This window comes from Artibeus jamaicensis, unplaced genomic scaffold, assembly GCF_021234435.1.
Source record: "Artibeus jamaicensis isolate MK-2021 breed Jamaican fruit bat unplaced genomic scaffold, CSHL_Jam_final contig_391, whole genome shotgun sequence".
Classification (NCBI taxonomy): Eukaryota; Metazoa; Chordata; class Mammalia; order Chiroptera; family Phyllostomidae; genus Artibeus; species Artibeus jamaicensis.
The window spans coordinates 17875457-17898502 of NW_026521814.1; the positions used below are offsets into that span (position 1 = coordinate 17875457).

At 36.8% G+C, this 23046-nt stretch overlaps 1 protein-coding gene across 2 annotated transcripts in view; it reads left to right on the forward strand.

Annotated features, from left to right (window-relative positions):
- ITGA4 (integrin subunit alpha 4) overlaps positions 1–23046 on the forward strand; it is a 131322-nt gene that overhangs the window by 58045 nt on the left and 50231 nt on the right. For both annotated transcript variants that reach the window (XM_053665220.1, XM_037130049.2), the window contains exons 3-10: positions 7864–7970; positions 8067–8196; positions 10646–10713; positions 12046–12175; positions 13547–13632; positions 14304–14366; positions 14458–14595; positions 17792–17903. In XM_053665220.1, coding sequence (XP_053521195.1) covers positions 7864–7970; positions 8067–8196; positions 10646–10713; positions 12046–12175; positions 13547–13632; positions 14304–14366; positions 14458–14595; positions 17792–17903 — 834 coding nt within the window. The remainder of the gene's footprint in view (positions 1–7863; positions 7971–8066; positions 8197–10645; positions 10714–12045; positions 12176–13546; positions 13633–14303; positions 14367–14457; positions 14596–17791; positions 17904–23046) is intronic.

Genomic DNA, 23046 nt, shown 5'->3' on the forward strand with positions numbered 1-23046 from the left:
GGACACTCAGCCGGTGTTGGAGATCTGTGGTGTAGAACCTGTTTCCCCCCCAAATGCATGTTGGAATCGAGTGCAGAATGCTCAGTAGGGTGTCAGGATCCTCCATAGGTCCCCAAATGATACCCGTGTTCATCCATGATTGAGAACTACCGGGGAAGAGAAGAGGAGCCTGAACATGACTGAAAAAAGGAAGGCAAAGGAGTGGCAAGGGAATCAGCTAATGTGGCATATGGAAGCCTAAGGAGGGATTTGGAGAAAAGCACTTCTGTGTTTGTACTGATACTCTGAGTTTACCTCCAAATTTTTTTAAAAATAGGAAATCTTTTTTATATTAATTATATGAAATTCTGTCATTTACAGTGAAATTTTTGGGAAAAGTAAGCATGTAGACTTAGTCGTCAGATCTCTTTTATGGGAAGTAATGAGTGAAGCCTACATAGAAGACTCTTTCCATGTATATATACCCCCTGTTTTGAAATCCTGGTTGTCTACCTCACCCTGATACCATTTTTTGTTTTCTCGTGAAGCATTCTCGTGAAAGTTTTCTAGTATTCATTAGCTTTTGTTTGCAGCCATTGTTTCTGAAACGTTTTATCTCGTCCTTTAATCCTCAGACAGAGAGGTGTCCTCAGATACCTGTAACTCCTCATCTCAGTCTGATCCTCCATCCCTACAGAACAATGCCAGGCGCTCCCTGACCGATCCTTACTTCTCTCACGTCCTTTTAAACCAGCTGTCTTCCCGACATCCTCCATCCTACCCCGTGAATTCCAAAACCAAGCACAGAACTTCAATATTGACTACTTAGCATGAAGTGAGAGCACGTTTCCCTGGAGTTTTTTTTCTGTTTACATTTTTATGTTTTCTTTAAGACACTCAAAATTTATTCCTATATTAGTGACAGTTTTTCAAATGAATCTTTAAGACCAACGGATTAACTGGAAACAATGGAAGTAGAAAATTTTCTATTTCTTTAATGTTGGGAATTAATGTTATTATCTTAGTAGGCTTATTATGGAAATCAAATTAGTATAGGATTATTAATAGTGTCAATGTTTGGGTTCTTTTCCTGTTTATCAGGGAAAAGTATTAATAGCAGATCATTGTAAGGTACTATATACATAGTGGTTGACAGGGTAGGTTTGAATTCTTTTTTCCTCCACTAATTAGGGGCATGATTTGGGGCAAGATGCTTAATTTGCCTTTGTTTCAGCTTTTCTACATGTAACATTGGGATAACGATAATAATACCTACTCACAGGGCTGGAATGCAAACTAAATGGGTTAATATATATGTTCACATGCATTAGAAGTATGATTGGTACATAGGAAACGTAATGAATATTAGCAATTATTATAAGACGACGGTCTCTCTTTAAATCACGGTCACCAAATAGATCAGCTGTGGCACACGTACCTGCTCTAGTCAGTAAAAAGCTGGTGCAGGTTTTCTGCAGCCATTTGAAAACATCTGGGCGTAAGATCCCTGAAGGAGTCCTGAACCTGGAATCGAGATCACCGGAGACCTGGGTTCTCCAGTTCTGAGGCCCGTTGGCAGAAAATGGCACGACTGAACTTGGCACTACTCCTCCAGGTTGAACGTCTTTCCTGAACACATTCAAGAAAATACAACAAAATTATAAAGTTAAAAAAGTATATACAGTAAAATGAAACAAAAAAAGAGGATTGAAGTAGCTGGCTCTTCCAGGCCTGTGATTATACAAACTGTATCTCACATAAATTGAGCATGATTATTTGTCATTATCAGATTTTGGCTAGGAAATCCAAAAATATGACACTTTAATACCTGTTTTTCTCAGAAAGAAAATACTTTGTGAATGGTTTCTGATTTTGATGTTTATTTTGATAGTTTGACTCTTGTTTCCCAATAGACAAGTTGGACTCTGTGGTTTGGAAGTTTGGCATTCTCATGCCCCATTGCAACTCTGAAACTTGGGTCTTTTACTCTTTACTACTCAAAATTGTTACTACTGTTGAATTTATAAACATCATTGTTGTCTTTTAGAAACATCACCACATTTTGTTAGATGAATAGGTAAATTAGTTTAAATGGTTTAATATGGTAAACATAATATAATGGATTTAATGGTTATTAGGGTTTGATAAGAAAAACTAAAAGAAGGGGCCACTTGGCTTAAAGAACTGAAGGCTGCTGATCAAATCTCTCAGTACTGTGAGCTCCCCCTGCTGGTGTAGTCCAAATCAACATAACGTGGAGAGAAGGATTCAGCATTTAATGAGCACCTACTAGTTGCCAAACAATCTTGCAGGAACAGACATAAATTTTTGGTAATATTCAGAACCCTGCAATGGTAGGTCTTAAAATCTTGTCATAGTTAAATTTGTTTTTTCACCTTTAATCCCACATGGTTTTCTAATATTCTTAATTTAGGCAGAGGAATGAATTACATAATTATTTTCTCCCAGTAATTATTATTTCTCCAAATAAAGCTGTCTTGAATGAATGACTCTTTCTATAACGTAGACTAGAACAAAAGTCTTTTTTGGGGGGATTAATTAAGAAAAAGAGTGGCAGAGTTTGACACGTATAGAACTTTCAGTGGAATAGAACTTCAGCTTTAAAAAAAAGTAGTTGGTGGAAGTAAGAACTTTCACTACTTTTCTGAAACTTGAAATTACATCATATGTTTTGAAAGATCAGATAAATACATACATGTTGTCTTAGCAGCTAGAATGCCAGACTGAGCACCCCAATCAAATGTCTGAGGTGGTGGGGAAGTCACAGCACAGACCACAGGCAGATAAACCGAGCTTGTCATTACATCTAAAAGTCCCAGGAGCCCCTACCCACAGGGTGTTTCACTGAAGCCGTCAACACGTTATAGAAAGAAGAACTTCGAGTCTGATTTTTTTCCTTTGGTCTTGCTTCAGTGGAAATGCCAAGATACTGGGAACTGATGCACATTGTGGAAAAGGGTGGGGCAAAAGAGGGGCCAAGTAAATGACATTTTTCCTGAACACTAGAGAGTTAACTGTGCAGTTTGTGGGCAGATTTATGATATTTTACACATTTTCCAATTTTAAAAAAGTAGAAAATGGTTATGGATTTCAGCTAACTCATACATCTGGAATTATTGTAGAGTTCTATTTTATGTATTTACTATAGAGTAGTGGGAAGCAACAGATGTTCTGTTTTGGACAAGTTTTTGATTCTAATCTTTTCCATGTACCAACTGCAAGGATTTGGGGCAATTACCGTATTGCCTTAAGACTCAATATTCTCACCCGGAAAATGGGATTAATAAAGTAGTCTTCTGCGGCTACTATGAAAATTGAATGAGTTAATGTGTGTGATAAAACCTGATGACAGCAATGTGCCCCAAATTGTATGGGGGAGGAGATACGCGATGACAAATGTATAATTTAATCATATATTTAGATTGATCCTTAAAATAGTAATAGCCTTAACATCAGCTACCATAACATTTCTTTGCTTTCGCTGCTAGGCTCTGGTCCAAGAGCTTCACATGTGTCTCGTTTACTTCCCAGAATCCTCTCGCAAAGGCTCTCAGATAGGTACCTCCTGTGGGCCCCAGCTGACTTTGAGTGCAAGGGTGTCAAACTCATTTCCACCAGGGGCCATATCAGCCTTGCGGTTGCCTTCAAAGGGCCCAATGTAATTTTAGGGCTGTATAAATGTAACTACTCCTTAACTAGGGGCAAGGAGCTCAGTGCTTGGGGTAGAAACAAGGTGGAGAGCCAGATTTGGCCTACTCTTGGACCTTGTGTTTGCCACCCGTGTTTTAAATAGTCCTACTCATACATCCATCCCACTTTGTAAAGACTTTCAAACCTGTAAATACTGTTTCCAATCAGACCATCTGTTACTATCTTAAAACTTAAGGCAATCTTTTAGAAGAGAAGGAAGAATAGTAGTGAATGAAGATCTCTTCAAAGCTTAGATTCCTGAGATGTTGGTGAAATTTTTGCAGTAAATCAGCAGTGTGTCGCACCTTAAATTGTCAAATTAAAAGAAAATGACAACAGCCAAAACAACGACAGCTGTCCAGTGTGAATGAATCAAAATTATACCTATTTTTGATCAGACTAGCAAAAATATGTTTTGGTGTGCCGCAGAATTTCCATAATTAATTTGTGTGTGCTACAGGATGAAAAAGGTTGAAAATCGCTGCAGTAAAGGAGCAGTAAGTGTAGGGAAGGATTTTTGTGGTAATGTGCCATGTTTCAGAATCCCCTCCGTCAGCAGGTGTACCTTTCATTCCTGCCTCCTGTATGTGAGGCCTGCTCTGCGCTGTGGGAATGCCCCAGTCAGTGAAGTGTCTGCCCTCATGGAGGTGACATTCGCGATGAGTATCTGCCCTTGGCACTTGGGACAGTGACACTAAGGAATTATAACAACCAAAAGGGGTGATAAAAAAAAACTGTACAAATTGACTTTGTACTAACATCTTCATATTCCTCTATCAGAATTACTGCTTATTCACATCTATATACATGTATGTCTACTGATACAGAATCAGTAAATGGGAATAAAAATGGAAGTAGTAACCATACATCTTTATATTTTCTTCCCCAAATGGACTTCAGTTTTTAGAATAAGGGGTGTGGCTTTAATACGGCTTTGTATGTATAATGCCTACTGGGAAAATGCATTCAACTGTGTTAGGAATGAGTCCTCCTAGTTGTACAAGAGCATGGACAATTGTCACATATTAATTTCTGCTGAACTCTTTTATGTTAAACCATGTACTTTTCAAATTATGAAGCTGATTTTATTTACTTAAAGTTTAGATTAGTAATATATGAGCTAAGTTGAAAACCAGATTATAAATCGTTTTAGCATGACATTTAGGTAAAATATACACAGCGTGAGTTTATTTATGATGTCTGTCAGGGAGATTCATGAGAATTAGCTTTCTCATGACAGTTTTAGTAATCATCATTTCTGGACAATTTAGAAAGACTGGATTTCCACATGAAAAATATTTTGTTAACATTTGATATCCTATTTCAATATTTAGCTGAAACCAAGGAGGACAAAAAGGTTCGACTATTATTTTTCAAAGGAAGTCGTTTCTTTTCCAGTGTGCACTAATATAGGCAAAGGCATAACCATTTACACCGGAGAACAGTTGCTCACAAGCCCAACTGCACAATACATTGCCCAGGGAGCGTTTCAGACAATCCTAGTGTCTGAGTCTCAACGCAGGCCAATCAGATCGGAGCCTCTGGGAACAGGAACCAGCTGCCAGCATTTGTCAGAAGTCTCCCCAGGTGATGCTGATGTCCAGTCAAGGCCGAAACCCCATAATAAAGGAGTGGACTTAGGAGCAAGGTTAAGGAAAAGCTCTGGAGAAGGTCTTATTTCTCGGCCAAGATTCTGCAGGCACTACAAAGAAAACAGTAAAAAAAAAAGTTCCTGGAAATTAAGAAAAGACTCAGCAGTAATGGGGACTTTGAACAGATCCTGTCTGCTGGCCAGTGCCGAAAGTGTTAGCGTGGCTGGCAGAAGGTGTGTCAGGAAGAAAAGGAGAAACCTGTAGAGGTACAAGTCTGCATGTTCACTTACTAGAGTCATTTTCATTACTTACGTGGAAGGATAATTGTTTATGACTTTGTTGTATTGTGAATTTCCTTTTTGCCTGTGTACTTACCCCCATTTTGTTACCCACATTTTAAATTAAGATACAAAATATAAAGAGAAGGCACTTAGTCAAACCAAACCCCGGTGGAAGTTTTGTATTGTTTTTTATTTATTGACCTTCCATTTATAGCACACCTTTCCCAGCAATATGTTGGGCTAATAATGAACAAGATGTACTACTGGTCAACATGAATTAGGCCATTTATTTACTAAGCCTTAGAAGTAAGCAGGATAGTAGTGAATAAATAATGTATTAAGGTTCACCAGAGAAATTGAACCAATGGGATGGGTAGATAGATTTATCCACCTGTCTATCTAACTGTGAAGAAATTTGCAATTGTTCCCTCCATTATGGAGGCTGAGAAAGTCTTGCAATCTGCCACCTGCCAGCTGGGGAAGCAGGAAAGTTGCTGTAATTCCGTCTAAAAGCCTGGGAAGTGCTGAGGTGAGGCAGTGTGCGGAGGGCAGGGGGCCTTGGTATAAGTTCCTAAGATCTGAGAGATAGTCAGACATGGAGGGCAAGATGTTTAAGGGGAGTGCCATTGGTTTTGATGTGTTTGCACCTTAGCATGAGATTCGGAGCGGTGGCGACATTGGGATGTCAGCTGGTGGAGCTAAAACGAAATTGAGGGTACAGTGTGGACTCAACTGTTTCTCCAGAAAACAGTTTAATAACAGGTTTCTCTCATCTTCATTTTAAATTTTACAAAGACTCAGCCAAGAAGCAGACAAAAACAATTCACTACCTTTCCACATAAAAAAAATTGGGGGGCATTTTTCTGAAGCAATGTATATGGTCCTAAACTATTGTATGTTTACTATTTCTACATTTTTGGATGTCATCTCTAAAAATTTCTAAAATGGCATCTTAGTACATTTGTTTCTAAATACTGAATATAATTTTGATGAAGGAAAGTGTCCATTATGTTACATGACATTTTAATAGTGATATGTTATTTGTGACCTCCTTCCTTTCTTGCCCTTGACCTCTCTCCCGCTTCATTGCCTGCATGACTGTAGATTTAAAGACTTCAGAATGTTCATAGAAGAGATGTATAGGGATGTTTGCCCTGGAAGCTGTGTCTAGGGGTCGAGGCTACAGGAGGAGACAGTGACTGATTTAGAGACTGGTTCCTAGAATTGTATGTGAAACCTTGGTACCAGTGACCAGTGTTCAGAGTGAAGGCAACAAACCCAAGTTCCACATTCTTCCAATCAAATTAGTGCAAATGTATTTACTTGCCGTTGGAATTGGGCCCAGGTGGAATAAGACCGTGACATGGCAGCTGAAGAGGGTAAAATACAAATAGCAAAAGGCATCATAAGGTACGGTATCTTATTCTCCCCTAAAATCACTTAATTGAAATCACGTTAATACAAGGGTCCCCCCCCCCCTCAATAAAACAAGTCACTCTAAGAAGAAAAAAGTTATCACTATGTAGATTACTTTCTCTTGTACAGTTTTGGAGCACTGTAATGCCCACGAGTAATATTTTATTACTGTTGGGTTTTCTGGCTATTCATACGTTTGCCAGAGTGCCTTTTGAAGTTTTTTATTTACTACCGAAGTGATCTGTTTTTTCAAGTCTTCTTTTTTGTTGTTGAGCACAGTCAAATCAACTAACGTAAACCATAGGGGAGTTTGTTTTTAATGCTAGTAATTATTACCATGCTAATTATACACGGCTGATTTCCACATGCTTGGTCTTCACCTTTCAATTCAATAAACTGCGATTTCAGTGCCGAAGACCTTATGCTCTTTTATTGTCTTGTATTCTTAATGTCTCAATACAAGAAACATCTTAAAAAGAGCTCTGGTAATGTAGCCAATAATGCTACATAAACGGTCAAAGCAAAGGTGTGAAATCTTTGTCAGGCATTCTACTCTGCCATTGTATCTGCGCAGCCTGTGGTGCTATAAACTGGTCTTCTCCCCTCCCAGTTGGTTAGTTATCTCCTCTTTCAAGGCCAGCTCTTCATGATACAGTTGTTTCTACAAATAAAAATCTCTTCGTGAGAAGACAGGTTGGCACTAACTGTTACCCCTGCACTGTGCACTGGATGTAGATGACAGAGAAGTGGGAGATGAGGGCATTTTACACATGGTCGAAGGAAAAACACATGGGGGATAGTGGGATGTGTTCATTTCCTCTGTTTGCCCAGACTAACGCAGCTTTCAAGGTAACTGATGACAACATTGTTTTCAAATGCTGTAGGCAGCCCCGGCGGAGAACCTTGTGGAAAGACTTGTCTGGGAGAAAGAGACAATCAGTGGTTGGGGGTCACGCTTTCCAGACAGCCAGGAGAAAATGGATCCATCGTGGTAGGTTATCGGGATCGGGCCACCGATCACATCATGGAATCAGATATTCTGGGTGTGGCTTTCACATCATTTGGTCTACTTTTATGTTTTATTCAGACATGTGGGCATAGATGGAAAAATATATTTTATATAAAGAATGAAAATAAGCTCCCCACGGGTGTTTGCTATGGAATGCCTTCTGATTTACGGGCAGAACTGAGTAAAAGGATGGCTCCATGTTACCAAGGTAAGATGGTTTTGATATGAATTGGATCAAGAAAGACAAGTGAATAACTTGATTTAAAAAATATATTTTCAATTTTAGATGCATGGGGAGAGGGGATCTTTGAAATAGCTGCATTCTTTTTAACTGCTTGAATCATTCTTTTTTTACTCAGTTACAATATTAGTTTTTATAAATATACTTTGTGCTTTTAGGAAGTTTTATAGTTTAATTTGAATACTTTTAGAATCTAGTTGATAATTACCCACTTTGGTTTGGCATTAAATACATTTTGAATTCTGTATAAGTGAGTCAAATGCTCAGCAAATATAGGACACTTAAAATCATGAAATTACATTGAAAAATCTGATCTAAAAGGAGGAAACTGCTTAGTTTTCTTGCTTTACCTTTAGCTGCAGAGAGTATTTGTAAGATTCAAGAATAATGGAATCAAATGTTTTGCGCTTACTATGTCTTTTTTTTCAAATTCCCATACTTTTCTTGAAAGAGCAGAGGATTGATATCTTAAGTTTGAAAGGTTTTCCCATAAAAGTTCTGGATCATGCACAGGCAGCATTAATGTATGGAGAGCTAGGATATAAAACAACTGAACTGGAGGAAGTTCAGGGTGAATGTCGGCAGAGCTCTAAAAATTATATTTGCAGCAAAACAAATCCTTAAAATGTATTTTTGGAAAACTGAGCACTAAATATATATATATATATATATATATATATATATATATATATATATATTCCAGTTTCCAGCTTTTCTAACCAAAATGATTATCGTAGTCTCTAAAGAAAATGTGTTACAGGACAAAAGTTTGATCAAGTAAGTAAATTCAGTTACTGACTCCATTATGTTGGGGTATTTCCTCTCTGGCATTTGATGGCATGGAGGAGCTTATATACATTCCCGATTTGTCTTTGGATGTCAAGATCATGCAAGGTGAATTTTAAATTTTTCATTGGGTAAAACTCAGTCTAGGTTTCTGCATGTTTATTATCTTCTTACTGGTTTATGGTTTATGCTTTGAAACATTTTCACAACAGAATTTTGATTTTTGCTCAGATATGCGTAGTCACATTCTCTAAAATTTCAGGATGGCATAAGCATCAGACCCCTAAAACTATGGGGAAATTTATAAAAATAGAAAAAGATAGGACTAGGGAAGATATGTAAAGGAGGGAGAAATCATGACAAAATATAGTACTTATCAGTGACTTAGCAATGTATTTAAATTTTCTCATTGTCAAAACCAAAGAGCAAAGATGGGGGTCCCGATTCTTATTTTCACAGAGGTTCACTTTCAGTTTTTCAGGAGGAGCAAAGCTTTGTTTCCATAGCAAATTCCAAAAGCATCCATCTATTCATGGGGCCTTTGTAATGAGAGACCCCCTATCTCCACACAGATCTTGACTTAGTCTGTTACTTTCAGCTGTGCAGAATCTGGTTTTTTTTCCTCTGTTGCATTTTTAAATGGAGGAATTATAAAAGAATGTTGGAATGAAATGTGTTAAACTTTAGATAACCAGTGGTTCCTGGTTGGTGGCTGCATGTACTGACAACAGCGAAATTAGACAGTAGACTTAATAGGATTTTAGATGTGGAAGATATGTTGGCCATTGAGTCAAATGCCCTCGTTTTACAGAAGAGAAAGCTCTGGCCCAGTGACATCATGTAATTTTCTCAAAATCTTTCCACCCTCTGGTAGCAGAAGGGGCCCCACACTCAGATTTTTATGTTATTTATGATCCCAAGGATATGTATTTGCAAATTAATATGGGCAGTAGTCATTATCTGTGAATGCTTTTTCTTCTCTTTTTCCATCATTGGTTGAGAACTAACTGGTTGGTGGCCCAGTGAGGAGCCCCCATTTAAGTATTTTTTTCATTGGCATCCTGGCCTAGTCACCTCCTCCACCCCAGCGTTCAGCCCTAATGGCAAGAAAAGGGGGGGGGGCAGTTGGATGGCTGCCTGGAGCCACATGCGGGAGAAGCCCCTGCTGCCAGCCGAGCTGTGGCCCCTGGGGAACATCCTTGTCAGGCAGGCCCCATGCAGAGCTTCTCAGGGATGCAGGGGGAGGTGCTGGCCCTGCTGGTCCACCAGATTTGCCACGGCGACCAGTAGCACCCTGGTAAGGATTGGAAGCCTATTTTAATGGAAACTTGGACTCCTGTCTCAGACATTCATTTGAAAATTTTGAGTGTGTGCTACATATTCTCCCCACAAAAAAAGAGGCAGGGATAAGTATGTTTATTGCCCTTTCAAAGGGATAGTTTAAGGTTAATATGGAAGACATTTGTGATTTTAAATTTAATTGAAGTTACTATTATTTAAAAATGGGGTAGTGTAAAATATAGACCTTAAGTGGTCTATGTTTGTTAGCATTTATAAGATAAAAATAGACAAAATCTGTATGGTTTTCAATGAAATCCTGAAGTGGTTTTTTTTTTCTACTTCATTTTAGATTTTGTGAAAAAATTTGGAGAAAATTTTGCATCATGTCAAGCTGGAATATCTAGTTTTTACACAGAGGTAATAGTTCAAAAAGAGCTGCTGTGAATGTTTACATATAGAATTTTAATTCTTCTGAAGACTTAGACTGGTATTATTCTTTACAGTAAAAACTTTGCAACATCTGAGTAGTGTCTCTTAAATTAGGAAATTCAGTATTGCAGCTTAATTTTTACTAGTCAATATTTCACATATATTTTAAGAAAATATTAATATTAGATGGCTCTGTCCCACAAGATCAATTAAAAGTCTATACAAAAAATTATTTCATCAAGGATTTAAAATAAATTAAAAGTAGCTGTAGTTATTTATTTTGTTAACTTATGCATTAAAAATATCTAAGTATGTTATTTTTACTTCTTGGAGCAAGGAAGCATATGAATTCACACTTTTCATTAAAACTATGAGAATTGGGAAATTCAAGAATTTAACCTCTTAAATCAAATATATTCCCAGCCACTAGTATTCTCTCTCTACCTCTCTAGTCACTCACTGTGACTCCCAGTGGAAGATCACAGTTGTGCTCAACCTCCAAAGTTCCCAGTTTCCCTTAAACATCAATCATGAATTTATGAATGTTTTCTGAATCTGTGTAGAAAGTCTGTATCAAGCCTTGGGTTAACAGTGTCTGTAACTATTACCTACTATGTAAAAAAAACAGTAATGATTTTTTTAGTGTATATTTAAATTGATCTTTTTTTTAAGTTCAGGGTTTAAATTGACTTTTTTAAAATTCAGGATTGTTAAGGAAATTTAGAAATATGTTAAATAGGTTCAAATGCTGAAGGTTTTCATATGTTATTAGACAACTGTCTGCTCATTCCAACCTTCCCTGTTTCCTTTTTCTAAATTCATATTTGTAATCAAATATACCCCAAACTTCATTGGTCTTTTTCTGAGCTAACATTGTTAAGGAAACCAGTTAATGACTTTTTGCAAAGTGAAATAAATTAAGTCTACTTTTTACTCTTTGGGAAAACATGATTATCTCTGTAATATGCACTGATGAATTACCCAGATATGATTTACGTTAGTGGAAACCTCATTGCCTTTCTCCCGAAAGCTTACTCTAGTGTTCAGTGGTTCTACCTTTGATTTCTAAGTCTGCTGATGAGTGTGAAGTGAAAGTTTCAGAGTTTCTTCTGTGATTCTACTTTAAGGTGAAAATTCATTAGCTAGGTTCGCTGGCTTTTTATTTCCCTGATGTGTTTTTAAATTCATAAAATGCTCAGATTTCAGAAATGTACTACAAAATGTATTCTTGTCACTGTTTGCTTAAAATGTATATCTGGAAGGTGTTTGGGGTAGTGAGATTAAACTTTTAAGTGATGATAACTTGTTTATTTCTTACAGGATTTAATTGTGATGGGAGCTCCAGGATCATCTTACTGGACTGGCTCTATTTTTGTCTACAATATAACTACAAATACATACAAGGCTTATTTAGACACAAACAATCAAGTAAAATTTGGAAGTTACTTAGGTACTGTAACAGTTTGACAAACTCAAACTATAATTTGACAAACAAACTATAGTCTTTCTTACAGACACTAGTAATTATAAGTAAGGGAAATTGTATTTTCAAAAGATTAAAATGGCCAGTGGCCATGAAAAAGACAGTTTGTCTGAGAATACAATACTGAAGCTTTAGTTAACTTCATATTTTGCATATGTAACTACAGTCCTCATCAATATGTAACTCTTAAACCAGAGCTGCTGGTTTACTGCGAAGTGTGTACTCTCTGCAGTAACACGCTCACGAGCCTGTATCTTTATGTGGTCCACTGATCATTACAAAGATAGCATTATTGAGTGCTTATCGTATCCCAGGAACTTACGCAAGCACTCTTCATGAATTGTCTCATTTAGTTATATAACGGTGAGTGAGTATCGTTTCTTAAAGGATTGACAAAGTCAGATTGCCCACAGCATTCCACACAATGGGTAACATTGTGAAGCTTACAGGTCTAAAAACAGCTCATTGACCTTTGCCTCCTACATTCTTAGAATATTTCCCAGAGCTTAACTATTTTTATCTTCTTATTCTTATATTTATTCTTATTCTTGTTTAATAAGTTAGCAGTGAGATACTATATAGTCTGTGTTTCAGCAGAAACACAAGATTTTTCTGGCATTAATTCCCCTGTTATAGTAAAAGGAATGCTTTTCCTATAGTTTCTTAGGAAGTACAGATTGGCTTAAACCATATGTACATCAAATGTGAGCAGCCTATTCTCAGAAAAAATTATAAGAACAATCAGTATTACTTTTCCATTGAAACAGAAGGAATTCATTTTCAAACAGAGGGAACTTATTTACCATTCAACATGTACTTGCTTATGGTTGAAGGATAGCTTCACATGTTATAAAATGTCACTCAGTGGTAGGCCTTTCATCACAGAATAAAATAAAAATATTTTCCCATTTTTATCAGCATAATATTTTATTACAATAAGAAGATTTTATGGCAAAAAGTTATAATTTAGGAAACTTTTTACTTAAAGTTTAAAGTGTCATATTTTATATATTCTAAAATATTTCCATTGTAATCCTAGAAGCTTGAATGTCTCGATACTACAGGGACTAACAAACCCAATGTCAAGGTGCTATCTTTGATTTCTAGGACTTGAAAATAAAAAGCCATGTTAGTAGTTTCATAGCACATATTAATAATTGCTTAAAGCACATAATGAATGACCACTTTTGTGTGTTGCTATGCTAAATATTCTTAGAACTGTTCAGTGTAGTTGTTTTGTATTCAGTCTCAATTTAATTCTGAGTGGCTTTACACTAATACATATATTTTACCCATTGCAGTCTTATTTCCCTCATACTTGTTTCCATTTTGTTGAAGGATACTCGGTTGGAGCTGGTCATTTTCGGAGCAGGCACACTACCGAAGTAGTTGGAGGAGCCCCTCAACATGAACAGATTGGAAAAGTAAGAACTACATTTTTTAATTTATTTCTTTACAAGCGTTCAGTTACATTGCATGACCGAAGGAGATATTCAGGGAGGAACTGCAGAATTCCTAAGGAATGAAAGCTTGGTATGATGAGAAGTGTTCTATATTCAGTGGAGTTGCTGAAATTTGTATGGCTTTTAAATAAACTTTAGTAGCAGAAAAGCCTTAAGGAAAATTACATAAGTCAAATTAAGCTTTTCTTTCTTATGAGTAAATTGTTTTGGAGAGATTTTAAGATGTTAATGTATTTGTTGGTTAATAAGTTTACAGCTAAAGGGAAATCGAGGCAGCTCCCTGTGTAATGGTAAGAGGAGAAAGAATGAGATGTTATTTCTGGTTTTACTTTTTGTTCCATTGTTGTGTAAATGTTCCTAAATTTTTCTGAGCCTTACTTTGACAGTGAGGCTCACCATGCTTTCTGTGCGCCCTCTCAGGGACCCACAAGGTAGTACCCAGGAAGGTAGCTGTGCAGAGAAGGCATGCGAATCTGAATGCGATTTCCTACACCGGTGCTGTCACTATTAAAATACATTTTTAAAAATACATTAAAGCAGTTACAAGTTATGAAAATTAATGTTTTGATCAAATAAAGACTTTTTCAGTGGGACAGCAGTTGAACCTTTTCTAAATCTCTTTCCAATTGCAGGCATACATATTCAGCATTGATGCAAAAGGACTAAGTATCTTACATGAAATGAAAGGTAAAAAGGTAATATGTCTCTACATTTGTTATCACGGAGGGCCTTTGGAAATGACCCTACTGTTGTTTCAACCACTGGATCTGGTTTGCTTTGGAGCAGCTTGGCTCTTATTTTGGCGCATCTGTCTGTGCGGTGGACCTCAACGCGGATGGCTTCTCCGACCTTCTCGTGGGGGCTCCGATGCAGAGCATCATCAGAGAGGAAGGAAGAGTGTTTGTGTACATCAACTCCGGCTGGGTGAGTCGGCTGATCCTAGGACTGGGAGCCCCCTAGGGGACTATGTTTGGTACTTATTCCAGAGTTCTGAGACTATAGGTTTTTAGGCTTATTATACTGGTAAAGTAGAAATTCTGGTATTGTAGTGATGCTCTAAAAATGAAGTGGAACATGCCGATAAATGGGCGGCTATCCCATTTCGATATTCCAGAATATGAGATCAGTTGTTCTGGAGTTAGTTCACAGTTGTTATGTGTTCCCTTCAACAGGGGAAGCTTCCTTCAGTTTTTACTATGACAAATCTAATGTGAACGAGTAAAATTTCTTTTTGTGGGACATAAGATATTGCCTTAGAAATTGTGGATTTCTTATTGCAGTGAATTGTCCCTATATATAACTGAATAATTATAAAATATTACTAGAAGCAGAAAATAAAATATGAAAATTTCAATTTCTTGATTTGACGATTGAAAACAAGACATTTTTTAAAAGATTTTAAAGAGGGGAAGGGAGGGAAAAAGGGAGAGAAATATCCATGTGTGAGAGAAACATCAATCAGTTGCCCCTCACCTGCACCCTAACCCAACCAGGGCCCTGGCCCACAACCCGGGCATTGTGCTCTGACTGGGAATCGAACGAACCACCTTGCGCTTTGTGGGACGATGATGCTCAACCAAGTGAGCCATGCTGGTCCGGGCGAGACATGTTTTGATAAAATGTTAATTTGCACAGTTAATATAGATGATACCCTTGATAAGAATATAAAATTGACATAATTTACTCCAAAGTGGGTATAATAGTTATAGAAGTACATAATTGCTGCTTTTGTTGAGTTTTTCATTACGGGGAATATTTTGGAGTAGAAACCGAATCCTTGACAGGTCGATTAAGAGTTCTGCTGGCCTTGACTTGCCAGTTTATCTTCTTGGCATTAAATCAAAGTAAAGAATTCATAAGGTCCTTAATGAGGTCTTTTTGGCCTGCCTTAGATTTAAGGGCAGAAATTGGTTTGTGAGAACATTAGTTCATTTCTTAAGGCACTGAATATTCAGTCAGAATTCAACAAAGTAAAATGTGTTTCATGAAGGTGTTTATAATCTTATTTAAATCAATGATTTCACAGTATTTAATAAATAAGCATCAGAGTAAACTTTCTAAATTTTAGGAGAGACCATAGTCTTAAGCAACCGAGAGATTCTGAAGGTTCCAGATGTAAAGCAGTTACTTATGCATTAGAAATTTCTAGATTATGTTTCAGTCTAAACTTAACAGTAAAAGCATATTGTCTACAAAGCGATCATATCACACTAATGTGATATCAGGTATTATTACTTTTCCTTGCAGAGATAATTTCATATTTCCCTCCTCATAAATGAGTAGGCATTATACTAGCTACAGCCTCATTCTGCATACTTCTCTTCCCCTTCTTGTGTCACACTTTTTGAGAATGGTTTAAACAATAGCATATTTACCTAAGCTAAGGCAGTGTAGGACCTTTTCTCCCCATTGAAATCTAAGCCCTCCCAATATGAAAACAGGGAAAAGTGGAGCTCCTCTGCTTGAAGGATGTGAGACAAGCCCTACCTACAGGTCTGCCCATTGTGCTTTCCTCACTCCTGCCCTGAGACACCACTTCGAACACTGGGGTTAATTCCATAATTCATTTCAGCTTTGGAAACCTGCTCTAGCGTAGATTATTCTTCCTTTGTTCCTTTTTAACGTCCTGTTTTATACCTCTCTAAAAAGTAACTAAGCACTGCTACCAAGGCGTTACAGCATACACTTACTAGTTTGGTTTGCTCATGTCTATTGGAATGTGGGCACTGTGGGGAAAGGGATCAGCTGTCTCTTTCACTGCTGTTTCCTCAGGGCCTGAAAGAGTCCTGGGCAGGGTGCTCAGTAATTGTTTCTGAATGAGCTCAAGAAAGAATGGTACTTGAATGAATATGGTTTCCACCTACTTCCACTGAAGTAGCTCTCAGGGGGCCCCCAGCGGATTCTTGGTCACCATTCTCGGGGACTGGAGAATACTTAAAAAAGAGTGATTACTACTTTGGAAACTCTTCCCTGGAACTTCAGTGCCATTGAGTTTTCTTAGGTCTATACCTTCTCATTCTTGTTGGAATCTCTTCTGCCTTTTGCTCTTTAAATTAGGCATTGCTCTGGGATCAAAATAAGGAGAGGGTTTTTTGTTGTTATTGTTGGAAAGCAAAAGGTGAAGGGCACTTGCTAAGGGGAAGAATAGATTTGTGTTTAAGGAGTGATGAGTAGACTTATTTGAAGAGGAGTAAAGGGTCAATGATAAGTAAGTAGCACATGAAATTTTTTTCCCTACAAGGGAGTGACATGATCAAAGTTGAGAGGCTCTGCTAGCTGTTATTGCAGCATTACTGAATGTCTTATTGTAACTCATCTAACTTCAGAGAGAGCACTGGACCAATCTATGTCCCATTACTGCTGGGAAAAGGTGCCAGAGGCCAGCTTCAGTAGCATCACTCCTCAACTCAGAAACCTTCAGTGGCTTCCTCTTGTCCTCTAAATTGAGAGTCAGTTCCCCCCGCATTCACTGTCCCACCCCACAAAGCTCCAGTCTCATTTATTATGCATACTCTTCAGTATAGCCACATCCTTTGGAATTCATGTTTTGCTGGTAATTTTCTCTCTATATCCAAATTATGCTCCTCCTTCAGTAGCCACCTCCAATATCATTTATAAAATCTCCCCTGGCTCTCAAAATTAGATATGCTCTCCTTGCTTCTTCATATTGCAAAGCAGTCTGTGCTTCTAAGTCATCCACATACTTGTGCTTAGCTCCTCCTGCAACTCTGGGCTTCTTCAGGAAAGCAAGTGTGTTGTATAAACATGCTGCCTTGTCCCCTTCCACCAGTTCATTCTTCGCACAGTGCAGTGCCTTCAGTAGGAACTCCATATTTGCTAAATTGAATTATCAAAATGATTTATTGGATTTTCAAAGCCAGAGATCATGAGTTTGACAATTTGTTATATCCTCTGAGCTCTAATCATACTATTATGTGTTGGCATATACTTGATAAATATTTATAGAATCGAACTGAGACGTGTGTACTAAAGCTCAGTCTGTAGTTTGTCCAATTTGTTTAAAGCATTAGGGAAAATCCATATCCAATTACAACAGTGAATCATGTGTAAAGTTGTCAGGGAGTGTTGTAATGACACCTTTCTCCCCTCTTCTGTCTAGGGAGCAACAATGAATGAAATGGAGACAGAGCTCATTGGAAGTGACAAATATGCCGCAAGATTTGGGGAGTCTATAGTTAATCTTGGTGACATTGATAATGATGGCTTTGAAGGTAATTAAAAGTATCCAACTTGGTATTTGATTTCCACTTTTAAAATGGTACATGGAAGAGAGTATGTTTGGAGTTTCATGTTGTTTGTCTTGCTATATAAAATGGAGCTAGAATGGTATGTTGAGTTTTGTTTTGTTTTGTTTTTTCTCAGTCTTACACCTGACTTCTCAGTTGTTAGCTATAGCTTCTTACTGTTGTTAATAAAGGATGATATTCAACATACCTTATGTTGTTGATTCTAAGCCACTGTTGGTTATGAGTGGCATTTTTGTGCCCCTAAGAATGCTATAAAGTTGTGAGTCACCATTTTTCTATTTTGAAAAGGATTCTGATTTTGGAAATGTTAAAATGGGAAAAATGTATATCATAGACTCATTGGACTGCACTCTTTAACTATCAGTACAGAAAAGACACTGACAGAACCCACTGGAGGCTGGTTGCAGGGCTGGAGCGAGGTTCTGGAGGTCCCTTGCTCTGCCAGAAATTCCTTGTTCCTTTTAAAATTCATTCAAATTTAAGTTGCTGTCAACTTAAACTATAAATAACTACATACACAAACTACATATATATCATATATATATACACGTATATGATATATATGAGACTCCATATATATCATATGGCATATACATATTTGCCATACGTATAATGGCAAAGCAAAAACTGATGGTAGATACACAAAAAGATAATGAGAAAGGAATATAAACATAACACTAAAGAAAGTCATCAAGCCACAGGAAAAGAAAGCAAGAAAAGAGGAAAACCAAGTTTTGTGGCTGGTGCATTGTGGGAGGATTTGGGGAATCCCAGGATTGAACCAGAGCAGTGGTGAGGATGCAACTAGCAGACTGAGGGATAGTGACTAGAAACCGATGAGGAACAACTTCAATGATAGAATAGATGGCACCGTCATAACTGTCTATTGGCTGGGGATCAGCCCTGCTGTTGAAGGGCTTGTCTCCACCAGCCTTCCCTCTCAAAACCTGTTTTCAATCTAGCACTGAGGGATAACCAAGGCTGTTAAAACTGGGCATAAAATGATGAATGGGTTTGAGAGGGAGAGTGTGTGATTCCTAGAGCTTAGCAAATAAGAATTTGATCCTTATTTTCAGAGCTAGAATTTTGTCTGTCTCTTGGTCATGGTTATTGACAATTGGTATGTGGTAATATGAGGTCAAATCTTACATGAACACTGGAAATTCATGGAATGAGTACTATAAATTCTCACTTCCTTAATTTCTTCTTATGCCTAAATGCTTCATTCTGCTTTAAATGTCTAAAATGTTACTCTGCAAGGAGAAAGTTGGTGGGTTGTTGAACATATGCTTTCAGTGAACCCTAGTGAGTGGAAGAGTGTGATTTAGTATACAAACATTACAATTTCTGGAATTTTCTTACTCTAAGGAACAAAAGGAGGTAAGTATATATAGATATTTTATGGTTATGATTACATGAATAACATTTTACATTAATAATTTTAAATAAAATAGTATGATATTTTGAGTTAATTTTTGTGTATGGTGTAAGATCCTGATCTAGTTTCATTCTCTGGCATGAAGCTGTCCAGTTTTCCCATTGCCGTTTATCCCCATTGTGTATTCTTAAATCAATTAGCTATATATGTGTGGGTTTAATTCTGAAATCTCTTCTGTTCCAGTGATCTATGTGTTTGCTTTTATGCCAGTATCATACTGTTTTGAGTACTATACTTTTTAATACTGTTTGAAATCAGGGAGCGTGATGCCTCTGGCTTTGTTTTTCTTAAGATTGTGGCTTTGTTTTCCTTAAGATTGCTTTGGCTATTCATGGTATTATGTGCTTCAATACAAATTTCAGAATTTTCAAAAAATTCTATGAAAAATCACCATTGGAATTTTGCTAGTGATTGCAATGAATCTGTAGATTGCTTTCAGTAGTATGGACATTTTAACAACATTGATTCTTTCAGTTCACGAGCATGGACTACCTTTCCATTTATTTTTGTCATTTTTTTAAACCAGTGTCTTAAAGTTTTTAGTGTATAGGTCTTTCATCTCTGGTTAAATTTATTCCTAGGCATTTTACTTATTTTTTAAAATGTAGTTGTAAATGGGATTGTTTTCTTAACCTCTATTTCTAATAATTTTAGTATACAGAAAAACAACAAATTTTTGTGAACTGATTTTGTACCCTGCAACTTTACTGAATTTATTAGTTCTCAGTGTTTCGGTGGAGTCTTTAGGGTTTTTTAAAAAATATATAAAATTATATAATCCACAAATAGTGATAGTTTTACCTCTTGTCAATCTGGATGCCTTTTTTAAAAATATATTTTATTTACTTTTTTTAGAGAGGGGGAAGGGAGGGAGAAACATCAGTGTTTGAGAGATACATTGATCAGTTGCCTCTCACACGTCCCCAACTGGGACCCGGCCTGCAACACAGGCATGTGCCCCAACTGGGAATCGAACCTGAGACCTTTCAGTTTGTAGGCCTGCGCTCAGTCCACTGAGCCACACCAACCAGGCTGGATGCGTTTTTGTTTTGTTTTTTTTTTTCTTTTACTCGCCTTATTGCTCTGTCTAGGACTTCAGTACTATGTGAAATAAAAGTGGCAAAAGTGGACAGTCTTGAATTGTTCCTGATATTAGATGAAAAGGTTTCAGCTATTTTCCATTGACTGTGATGTAGCTATGGGCTTATCATATATGCTGAGGAATGTTCCCCGTAGACCCACTGTGTTGCCCATTTTAATCACAAGCGTACGTTGAACTTTGTCAAATGCCTTTTTTTTTGCATCTATTGAGATGATCATATGCTTTTTATCCTTGGTTTTGTTAGTTCAGTGTATCCTGTTGATTGACTTGTGTATGTTAAACCATTCTTTCATTCCTGGAATAAATCCTACTTAGTCAGAATGTGTGATTCTCTTAAAGTACATTTGAATTTGATTTGCTAATATTGTATAGAAGATTTTTATTCTTTTAGTTGATTTCTGGTTTCATACCACTGCATTTGGAAAAGATGTTAGATATGATTTCAGTCTTCTTAACTTTATTAAGACTTCCTTTGTGGCTTAACTTATATTTCTTCTGGAGAATGTTTCATTGGTACTTGATAAGAATGTATTCTGCTGTTCTCGGATGGAATGTTCTATACATATCTATTAAGTCTATCTGGTCTAATGTGTTATTTAAAAGCCATGTTTGTTATTGATTTTCTGTCTGGTAATCCTTGGTGTAAGTGGGGTATTATAGTTTCCTACTATTGTATGCTGTCAGTTTCTCCCTTTTGGTCTGTTAATATTTGCTGTATATATTTAGGCGTTCTTATGTTTGCTGCATAAATATTTACAAATATTATCTCTTCTTGTTGGATTTACCCTTTTATCATTATATAATTCCATTCTCTGTGTTTTATTACAACCTTTGTTTTAAAGTCTGTTTTCTCTGACAAGTATAGCTACTTCAGCTTTCTTTTGGTTTCCATTTACATGGCCCATCTTTTTACATTCCTTCCCTTTCAGTCTGTGTGTGCTCTTGCATCTGAAGGGAGTCTCCTTGCAGGCAGCATATAGATGGAGCTTTATTTTTTTTAAATACACTGAGCCACTCTTTTGATTTGAGAAGTTAGTCCATTTACATTTTAAGCATTTATTGATAAGTATGTACTTAACGCCTTTTTGTTATTTGGTAGTTTCTCTTCCTTTCCTCTCTTCTTCTCCTGTGGCTTGATGACTTTCTTTAGTGTTATGTTTATATTCTTTTCTCATTATCTTTTTGTGTATCTACCATCAGTTTTTGTTTTGCCATTATGACGAATCTCATATATAATGTCATATATATATATAAGTATATATACACACATGTATATAGATACAGTTTATTGTAAGTTGACAGCAACTTAAATTTGAATGCATTTTATTTTACTTTTATTTCTTAAAGATCTTATTTATTCATTTTAAGAGAAAGGTAAGGAGAGGAAGAATGAGAGGGAGAGGATCATCAATGTGTGGTTGCTTCTCCTGGGCCCTATATCAGGGACCTGGCCTGCAACCCTGGCATGTGCCCTGACTGGGAATGGAACTGGCAACCTCTTGGTTTGCAGCCCACGCTCAATCCACTGAGCTACACCAGCCAGGGCTTTGAATACATTTTAAAACTACATTTTTACTCTTCCATGTTTTGCGTTTTTGTTATAATAGTTTATATTATTTATATAGTTGATTCTTACCTAATTATTTTAATTTCATTACTTATGTTATTTAACTTCCACATGATCTTTATGTTATTAATCCACTACCTTTACTATATATTTACTCATACCTGTGAAATTTATGGTTTCATATGTTTTCTTATTACTAATTAGTACCCTCTCTTTTTGGTTTAAGTCCCTTTAATATATTTTTGTAAGGGGAATTTAGTTGGTGACAAACTCTTAGCTTTTGCTTGTCTGGAAAACTCTTTTTCTTTCTTTCAATGTGGGACCTAAACTTTGCTAGGTAGAGAATTTTTGGAAGATTTTTTTTTTAGCACTTTATCATGCCACTCCCTTCTAGCTTGCAAAATTTCTACGGAAAAAATCTGGTAGCCAAATGGGTTTTTTTTTTTTTGTATGTAAGTTTTTTTTTCTCTTGCTGCTTCAGGTGTCCCTCATTTTCTTTAGTTCTTGACATTTTAATGATAACAGTTCCTTAATAATGTCATTTTACTTGGTGTCATTTTTGTTATAACATTGCTGAGGGAAAAATTGATTTCCTGCTGGGCCCACTGTTTGTGCGGAGTTTGCACATGTATGCTGGCTCCTCTGGTTTCCTCCCACATCCCCAAGATGCTCACGTCAGGTTAATTGGCCCGCCTACATTGTCCCATACTGAGTGAGCGTGGGCATGTGTGTGAATTCTTGTGAGTTGTGATCTGGGACTGAAATAAGTGAGGTGGAAAATAATTATTTTATTCTTTTTCCTTAATCTTTATTAAATGTATGTGTAGCTCACATTTATTTCATTGTTTAATGTTAGAATTATTTAGGGGTCTTTCTTTAGAAGTTTGATGATGTTTCTGTGACCAGAAATATGCAGTGGGAACTTAACTCTTGTTTATATCAATTAGCCTATGGGAAAAAATTTTTTTTATACTTAGTTTTACTTAAAGTCACAGTTTCC